Source organism: Anneissia japonica, unplaced genomic scaffold, assembly GCF_011630105.1.
Source record: "Anneissia japonica isolate Jap-2015-1 unplaced genomic scaffold, ASM1163010v1 scaffold287726_len2788222_cov184, whole genome shotgun sequence".
Lineage (NCBI taxonomy): Eukaryota > Metazoa > Echinodermata > Crinoidea > Comatulida > Comatulidae > Anneissia > Anneissia japonica.
The window spans coordinates 1,929,411-1,939,879 of NW_022705125.1; the positions used below are offsets into that span (position 1 = coordinate 1,929,411).

Below are 10,469 nucleotides of genomic sequence, written 5' to 3' on the forward strand. Positions count from 1 at the left end.
AGGTTGTACACTATTCTCAACACACCTAAAGTCCTGTCCAGGCTATAAATTCATGTGACATACCTAAATATGGTCATGATGACATCACATCATGACCATATATAGGCATATCATGATAATATATGGGCATACAACAGTTTTTTGTGAAAGGAAATTTCATAATCTTACAGAGTTTGGACCAACATTGTTCAGTTTGACCTAGCATTGTGTCTGTGTGAAAGATTCCTAACAATAAACCTAGGTTAAATCTAACCCATGAAAGAAGATGGGTCAAAATGACCTTGGATGTTACTAGGTCAGACTAAGCATTTCATCAGTGTTGATGACTCCAAGCAAAGTTAGTTAAATGCAGTAATGCATAAATTAATCTGACTAGCATATCAGTGTGTTTAATACATTATAATAATAAGCGACTTTGTGAAATATATTTGTCTAAATCCATTTATATACAGAATTTAACCATACCTTTTTTTGTTAGTATTATTAATAAATTATTGTTATCATTTTTAATTGATGAAAACATCCATAATGTGATGTTTCACAAAATTATTATTATAAATATGTATTGTTCCATAAAATTATAAAAATCATTTTTGAAAATAATTTGTTCATTTTGAAGTAACATAACAATTATGAACTTAAACACAGATATTGGTGTACTTAAAAAATGATTACCCATAATTTTACAGTTAAAATGATAAAAACACTTTTTTTATTATTTAATATCATTTTCCAGTATAAAAATCAGAGTACACATTTTTTTAATTAAATAATTTCTATGCTCAAGTTAATAATTTGTATGTCAGCTTAATATGAACAAGTTAATTTCAATTTTTTTGGACACTTTAAAAATTGGTAAGCAATAGTCATGAAAATTAATTCATCTTGCAGGCAGTTGAAATTATGGTTGGTGACCCTACGCTGAGGCTTCATGAAGGTTAGTGTTGTGGATGACAAGGGATCTACAGTAGTTTTAGGCTCAAAAATCAACCTAATTTCCTATTTTAAGGCCAAGGATTATCTGGAGTATTACATGAAGATCAATTTTAATCTTTATTTAAGATGGCTGTCTTAAGAAGCCACATGTTTGTAATTAACTGTAGTATGAACCATATGGTGGTAATTACTAAATTATATTCTGTTGAAGGTAACTAAACCACATATTAAAATACCTGAATAGGTAGGAGCAGTTTGGCGCAGCTGTTGCTGATCGCTTCTCAACCTCGCTGTGCATTTTGCTTGTGTCCTTAGGCAAATCACTTTACGTACGGTTGTCTCTCTCTACACAGGAGTTCAAGTGGGTACTTACTAGGTTCAAAAACAAAAATGCGCTGATTACAGCAGCAACATTATGGAATTCTCCCCTGAGACCTGAGTATGTGTTCCATATGTGCTTGATCCAATGACCGTGGGTAATAATGTTAAGCGCATAGAGGTCTCTACAATATGTGCTTTATACGTTGATCATTATCATTATTATTATTAATATTAAATGTGGTACTATTTACCTTATAAAATAGTATGAGAGCAGTATAGCTCAGTACTGTAGGTTAAACTGGTGGTAGCTACTGTGTACTATACCAAGGATATCCTTTGGTACCCAGTTCTATTCCATTCGCTGTTTTTCTTGTGTTTCAGCTTCAATGGGGCTAAAATGCACATACATAAAAAAAAAAAGCAGACCGTCTTTCAGAAGAGATGTTTAGACCGTTGGTTCCGTGTGTAATATGGCTCATGTGCACGTTAAAGAATGCAGTACACTCTTCGGAAAAGGGTAGGGGATTGTTTGTTGGTGTCCTGTAGTCACCACCAGAAAAGCCCCACTGGGGATACTTCTTTGGACTTTTCCTGTGTTATCCTTGGTGTTTACACCAAAATTCTTCGATTTGATAATTGTTATTTTTACCATTTTAACCTCTAGGTTTCCTTATGACAGCATCACCCCCTAGAGCACCTAAGCCCATAGCTGAGGACATCATTAGTGAGGTTGAAGTTCCTGATCCTGAGCCGGAACTCAGTTCAGAGCAGAGGGCTACACGATTCGTGAACAAGCTACCAAAGGTAGATATTGTTACATCATGAAATATGTTTGTTGTTATAATGTCATTATCATTGTCATCTTCAATATCTTTTATCTTAATCATCATCTTTGTAATTTACATTATTATCATCATAACCTCCGTCATATCCATCATCGTCATCATTAGTCATCAAGCTTATCGTCATTGTTGTACCCCCAACACTGTTGTTTTCATCATCTCATCTTTTTCTGGCCATTTGTTCCAAGTAAAACAATATGATGTCCCTCTCATCTTCTCTGTAGTGTAAACTTATCACTAGATTTCTAACCATTTTAGTTGATTATTTTTTATTAACTGATTGCTAATTAATTTTCAGGAAGCACGATTTCAGATGGAAAATGTCAATATTCACATTGCATTCCAAAGCCATCATAGGTAAGTGCCAGTGATTGACCTTTAACCCTACATTTTGACCAATCAAAATTGGTTATGTTATATGGTAGGTATGTCCAGGGAATATGTGGAAGTCCAGAAGAACTAGTATCATTTAAATAAAACTGCTATTAAATGTAAATGCTATGGTTTTTCTGATATTCTGTTCCATTCGTTTACAGATCCTTGCATCTTAGTAGTGAGTGCATAGCAGGTACTTAGCAATATTGATACAGAAGAACTTGTGCCATTTAAATAAAACTGCTATTAAATGTAAATTCTGTGGTTGTTCTGATATTCAGTTCCATTCGTTTACAGATCCTTGCATCTTAGTAGTGAGTGCGTAGCAGGTACTAGCAATATTGATACAGAAGAACTTGTGCCATTTAAATAAAACTGCTATTAAATGTAAATGCTGTGGTTGTTCTGATATTCAGTTCTATTCATTCTACAGATCCTTGCATAGCAGGTGTTAGCAATATTGATACAGAAGAACTTATGTCATTTAAATTAAACTGCTGTTAAATGTAAATGCTATGGTTGTTCTAATATTCAGTTCTATTCGTTCTACAGATCCTTGCATCTTAGTAGTGAGTGCATAGCAGGTACTTAGCAATATTGATACAGAAGAACTTATACAATTTAAATAAAACTGCTATTAAATGTAAATGCTGTGGTTGTTCTGATATTCAGTTCTATTCGTTCTATAGATCCTTGCATAGCAGGTGCTAGCAATATTGATACAGAAGAACTTATGTCATTTAAGTTAAACTGCTATTAAATGTAAATGCTATGGTTGTTCTAATATTCAGTTCTATTCGTTCTACAGATCCTTGCATCTTAGTAGTGAGTGCATAGCAGGTACTAGCAGTATTGATACGGAAGAACTTGTGTCATGTGACAAAGATGGTGAACTATTTCTTCCAAAGGCTTCCTTCAACTTTAATTTTACAGGTAAGAAAAAGAAAGTAAATTGAAAAAAATCAAATGTCAATAATACTAATAACAATTCAAGAGTAATAACTGTTTATTTATGTTTGTACACTTATATAAGCATTCATTATCTTTTTGAAAAGAATTGCTCATAGTCATTGGATACAAGATCAATCATACACATGTGTAAACTCCTGACCAATCAGAACAGCTTAGGAAATACATTTGTGTCTCATAAGCACATGTGTTGTCCCACAAATGCATGTGCTTGCATATGTTTTTACACTGTCATTTTGTGGTCCTTAGCAACAATATCCAAGGGGCGGGGCTTTAGTGGAAATGTCCATTCATGGTTGTCCTGCTATCTCAACACTAGACCAAAATTCCTTTAAAATCATTTACCTCTACCAGGTATCCATTTATTATATTCCTTGATGGCGAGAGCCAAATATGAATAAGGCTTTTTGTTCTTAAGTGCACAAATAACTTGACCAGATTATTTTTGTAATCACTACCATTTCGATGTTCAAATAATTTCCAAATCAACAATCTTCTTCGACATTAATAATTGGATGCATTTTTTTTTCAATCAATATAAATACCCAGTGTGTATGGTGATAATGATATTTAAAAAAAAAAAAAATGTGTTCTGCGACTATGGCACATGTGGTGCAACATGTAATGTGTTGGACTTCTCAACTTGAGATTGGGAGTTCAAGACCGATGCTCGTCACATTGCTTGTGTCCTTGGTCAAGGCACTTTACTTACGTTTGCCTCTCTCCACCCAGGAGTATAAATGGGTACCTGGTAGAATAGTATAGCATTGAATGTATGGGTCGTGTGCGTTCAAGCAGCAATGACCAGGGATGCTCCCTAGGGAGCAGATAAAGTTGCACAAAAATGTTCTGGTTTGTCAACTCAGTATCCAGTGACCAGGAAAAAAGTTATGCCAGCGCCTTGTATATTCTCCGGATTGTGATAAATATGCGCTATATGAATCATGACTTTAAAAAAACAAAAAAAGAAATTATCTCTTTTTGAATGTTTAATACATTAAAACTAATACTGCTTTATTTCAGACATTACAATCAAAAACCGGCAAGGAACTAGCTTGTTCGCCTTGTCAAGTTTTGAAACAACCATTGGTGTAAGTTCGTACAAATGGACATTTCATTCCAAATAATAGACATTTCTTTTCCTTTTTAAAGTTGCTTCCCAACTCAAAGACAAACACATGATATACACATGATGTTCTACATAACCCAAGTCCCATTATGAGGCTTAGAGAGTGTAATTGTTTTGGTTGTGAGGGCAAAACATCCTTCCTATTAAATCTCCAGACAAAAACACTTTCTGGTGTGGAGCTGAATAGCTTCATGGTTAAGGTGCTAGCCTTCCAATCCCATGGTCCTGAGTTCAATTCCTGTCACGATAACATGATTTTATTTTCACAACCAAAAACAACTCCACTCCCTAAGCCTCATAATGAGGCTTAGTTTATGTAGAGCATCTTGTGTTTATGTTTGCCTTGTGAAGGGATATGCCACTTTGAATAGTGATTAAGTTCGCAGCTTGGCATATCCTTCGGCATAGCCAATTAATACCAAGATCTTGTAATTTTGAAAGCTCCGATGAGGGCAGTATAATAGAGGCAGTAGATTATACTGGCCCTAACGGCTACCCATACAAAAAAGATCTATTAATCTGTAAGCCGAGTGGTTATAGAGCTCATCGTAGCTAAAAAAACACCGTCAGATGACAGATATCTCTAAATATAAATCTGTATACAATGGCTGAAAGGTACACATTAATGTAATAAATAATTATAATATGATATTTAAATTTTTGGTAGGCATGCGATGATGGTATTTATTCTGGGGTAGCTGTAGACAGTTGTCATTTCACGTACTATGAGGAGGAGGCCACGTTCTGGTTCGGTATGTTGCGTGATTATAAAACTTGGTATGAACTCCTTGAGAAGGATCTTGCTGTACAGAAGATGCCTAAAGCCAGCAAGTGAGTAATATGTCTGAAAATAACCTATGCTAAGCTATTGATTAACATTTCATTACAATCAATCATCAGTCAATCATTTATATAGTGCCAATATCTATTATGCAGTATTAAATTTCAGTGGTGCTCAGAATATGCGATTGAGAAAAGGTGTGTTTTCAATTGTTTCTTGAAAACATTACATGGTATTAAATTGGCTAGTGATATGAAAACTATGCTGCTCAGACCACAACTAGAAAGTATGAGTCCACATTAACTCTTCTCGTCTTTGGTTTCAGTTTAACTTATGCTTCACATGTAAACTTAGAACAACAACTCTCAATACCAATAAAATAGCATTAGAGTATTCACAAAAAAGAAGATACAGGAAGTTGTAGGATCATATAGCTCAGAGAGAGAATATGTAGTAAACTGGTTTTTTTTTTTTTTTTTTTTTTCAGGGTTTTTCTTCGTTTATTTCCAAATTCTCACTACCAGTTGATGCAGATTTTCATCTTCAGGATTTTTCAATTTCTACCGTGTTGCCAAACCTTCCCAGGTGCTCCATGATTGGGTCAACGGTGAAGCTAGACTTTAAGGTTTTTATTGACAGAGGTATGTGTATAAAATTCCAGGTGTGTTTTTAAGTACTATGTTAGCTTTCAATTAATAAATTTATCACCATTTTAATCTTCACCATCATAATCTACATCATTGTTTTAATCATTGTTTGCATTGTCATCTTTGTCATCATATTTTTCATCATTATCATCATCACTGTTATCATAATCTTCATCACCTACTCCGTCATCATCTTCGTTGTCATTAACACCACCATTATCATCATCATCATTACCATCCTTATCATCATCATCAGTATTGTTGTCATCATCCCCACTATCATCATCATCATTCATCATCACCACCATCCTTGTCATCATTACCATCCTTGTCATCATCATCATCACAATCATCATCATCATCATCATCATCATTATCATCATCATCAGTATTGTCATCATGATCCCCACTATTCATTTCATTTATTTGTCTCAAACAATTGTACATAAACAGAAACAGCAAAGAACAATCACAAAAGTACAAAAAAAAAATAAACAAGAGACAGGACACTACAGAAGTAAAATCAATCACTGTTGAGTGGAGGCCCTTCACGAGAAAAACACAAATACTTAAAATATAAAATTCTTCAAAAAGATAAAAAATCAAAAGATAAATATCATCATCACCATTGATCATCATCACCATCATCACAATTATCATCATAGGCATCATCATTATTATCATTCCATCATTATCATCTTTATCATATTAACCATTATTTATCAGTCATCATTATTAAATACTTATCTTTTTTTTTATGGTGTTTTTTCTTTGTTTTTTTATTCAGCCTTTCTTCTGAAGAGGCAGCAAAGAAATATAAGGTTAGCAAATATTTTAATAGATCCTCTAAAAATGTGGTGTTATAAATTTGCAATTTAGCCACCTAATAATTTACCAATATGCTATTTACATCCTACTGTATACTTCCTTTACTTACCAGTGGTGTATTGCAAGTGGACAAGCTGTTCTGTGTATTAGATGAAGCAATGGCACCAAATACCAGCCTACCTTCCAGTAAACATGTATGGGGTGCCCCATGTGCAATAAATTCATACACTTTGGAGGTACAAACTTTTTCTTTGTCTTTATTGATTTTCAATAAGATAAACTGTAAATTTAACTGCCAAGTTATTCAAAAAGAAATCTTATTTACATGTTCTGACATGCATCACTTGTCACTATCATTGTGTAATGAGTATTAAAAGAATGGTGATAATGTTATTATGGGTGCAAATTTTATGAGGATGACAGGTAATTATAAAAATAATCCTTCCCATTTTGTATTTCCCTTTCCAGTTTCAACACACTCCAGATACTATAACCCTGAACGGGTCATTACAAAACCTTCAAATCGAATCATCCTTGGACCTGCTTAAGCTATTAGCACACCTGGCCCTCCTGGTTTATTCGGACAAGGGCCCGGAGGTGGTCAAGCCCACACCACCCATGGCTAAGGTTGAGATCAGTATTAAGCCTAGACGTGAGATCAAGATGAACATGAAGTTCGACCATTTTAATTTCTTTATATGTAGCGACCTTGATGGTATGTATTCTATTAGTAGTGTAATTTTAGTACAATTTGTAGAATTTGATAAAGTAGAGATGGATATAGTCACTTTATTTATTCACAAAATATGCTTGTTAAATATTTGATGTTCTTTCACAAGATTGTGATGTGGTTTTCAACCTGCACCAATTGTAAGGCTCTGGGTTACAGTCAGTGGGCTCCACAAATTTTCCGACAAGCGGTCCAACATGTCCGATGGGGAGGTCCAAACCAAGGGGCCTACTACAGCTTTGGTCCGAGTTCTGCAATAAAAAAAATCCCTGGGTAGGGTTCATGGGGAAATTAAATTTATGGTCTTTTTATGGTATGGTCAAAATTGTGTTTAGAAAAATAATAATAATATTAAATATTGTTTCTCTGATTGTAGAATGCTTGATGTTGCGAGTGGACTCAATTTCAGTTAAAGTAGACAAATCTTCAACATTTACAATGGAAGCTTTCAAATTTTTACAAGTTAGGAAGGTACACAAGGTAAGCAACATAAACACAGATTGGAAGTCCAAGTTAAAAAATCACCCCATAAACACTAAATATTACCTTCCACACAACACAGTTTAAGAAAAGTAGTATCAATTTTTTAGTATACTGTGCTTGTGCAGGTATTATACTCCATGCTGTGGTAATGACATTCCTGTGTAAAATGGAATGTATTAAGGTTTATTTCAGTTCATGCTGTGGTATAGTGCTTTAACAGATGACCAATGGCTGATACCTGTGTTTAGAGTAATTTTGACCTAGTTTCTGCATTATATGCAAGCTCCTATGAGGAGCCTATTTTTAGATAGTGTAGTACGAAACACCTAACTTTGTTAGGTCCTGCTTTAACTTAAGTCTCAAATTTGTAACCCCATTTTAACAGCACACACTATCTATCTGTTAAGTTTTAATTCCGTGTCTGGCTGATTGCCATCATAATTTTGATAGCTACATACATACCTAATTTCTACACATCTGCATATATACCTGCTCTGTTACTAAACTAAACAGAATTTTGTTTTTGTATTTTTACAGGCTATTGATTGTGTATCTTACAATGACCTTCCAGATGGCTGGGTAAACATTGCTCAATTGGTAGCAAATCACACCTCTTTTAAAAAGGTAACACAATATCTTTATTTGTGTATATCTATTTTGAAGTTGTACTGCCACCAAAATTTAATATATATTTGATGATAATTAAACTTTAAATGAGAACATTCTTTTACTTGAATTAACTGACGTTTAAAGATATAAATACTATACTCTTGCTTTAGCTTATGATATAATAGTGACCTATAATTCCTCTTTTGGAATTCTCAAACCGGATTTACTCTCACAACGTACAGGGAGAGATGCATGAGCAGTAGACACACAAACCCTTGTGTTTTCTGCCATTTATTTACTTTTTTTTTACTTTCTCATGTAGACTGTGAAAATTGAAATAAATTCCAAATGCTTTGCATCCTGGGATACCACAAGTCACATGACTATATTTCACCATGTGAAGAAGTTAGTAGAATTTGGATCGAAGTTAAAAGGTTTGTGGCATGTTTGGACCTGTTCTCATTTATTTTCTAATACACTTTATAGCATATGGGAATCCTCTTCCACTTCAAATTAAAATAGTGTTATTTCTATTTCCAGACTTGCTGCCAAAAAAGACAAGCCCTGAGACCCTTCCTTCCCCCTCCAGTGACCCAAACCTGATGGCAGCAACTTTGATTGAACTTTCAGCAAGAAATGTGCAATTCTTCTACAATGTGTCTTTCAAGATGAGGTATGCAATTCATTTTTTAATTTGATTTTCCTTTAATTAATTTTAAGTATGAAGAAGCAGCAAAATGGAAGGATGCCATCTTTGAAAGACCTTTGCCTGGCAATGAGAGGATGTCATCAATATGACAACAAATATGATGAAGATGTTGATGAAATTGGTGATGATATTTGGGCGTTATTGTGATGACGATGATAATTAGTGATGATGACGATTGTGATGGTTATTGTGATGATTATTTAAATTATTATGAAGGTGATGACTGTTATTTAATGGTTATAGGTGGTGGTGATGATAAATGCTACTGGTAATAATGATGATGGTGGTGGCTAGTGGTGATTATGATAAACAACAGAGAGGGTTGTATGATGTTGACTCTCCCTAATAAATTACCCTTATTTCTTTATTATATTGCAGGAATAGTATAAGCATTGCATCACTGAGAGTGGAGACACAGGCAGGCTCCTTAAAGGTCACAGTCCCAGAGATAAGCTTTGGATTTGAAGATCATGGTCTTTTCCTTGTCAAGGTGTGCTATTTATTTTTCATTATTATATATTAGGGAATTTGTTGAGCAATGTTAAGCAGTATGTTTAGCAATGTTAGGCAGTATGTTGAGAAGTGTTAGGCAGTATGTTTAGCAGTGTTAGGCAGTATGTTTAGCAGTGTTAGGCAGTATGTTTAGCAGTGTTTGGCAGTATGTTTAGCAGTGTTAGGCAGTATGTTTAGCAGTGTTAGGCAGTATGTTTAGCAATGTTAGGCAGTATGTTTAGCAAAGTTAAGCAGTATGTTTAGCAGTGTTAGGCAGTATGTTTAGCAGTGCTAAACTGTTTAGCAGTGCAAATAATGGTGATTTTGTTTCTCCTCCATCTAGATGTTTTTTGGCAAAACTATTTGCTAAAAAGATTTATTTTTATTTTTATCCATCATCTTCTGATGATCTTTAAAAAAATAAGTTCATGAAACAATGAATAAAAGAAGTATTGCTTTAGGCAGTATTTTTAGCAATGTTAGACAGAATTTTTAGCAATGTTAAGCAGTATATTTAACAATGTTTAAGTTATATATTTAGCAATGTTGACAGTATGTTTAGCAATGTTAGGCAGTATGTTTAGCAATGTTAGGCAGTATGTTTAGCAATGTTAGGCA

General features: G+C 34.1%; 1 protein-coding gene across 1 annotated transcript in view; it reads left to right on the plus strand.

The window, feature by feature from the left end:
• Positions 1 to 7,043, plus strand: part of LOC117105262 — a gene marked incomplete in the record, with an annotated part of 14,328 nt that extends 7,285 nt beyond the window's left edge. The window contains 9 exon segments of the mRNA XM_033246352.1: positions 892 to 937; positions 1,922 to 2,061; positions 2,398 to 2,456; positions 3,283 to 3,407; positions 4,467 to 4,534; positions 5,240 to 5,403; positions 5,841 to 5,994; positions 6,788 to 6,821; positions 6,941 to 7,043. Coding sequence (XP_033102243.1) covers positions 892 to 937; positions 1,922 to 2,061; positions 2,398 to 2,456; positions 3,283 to 3,407; positions 4,467 to 4,534; positions 5,240 to 5,403; positions 5,841 to 5,949 — 711 coding nt within the window.
• Between the last annotated feature and the right edge of the window lie 3,426 nt (positions 7,044 to 10,469).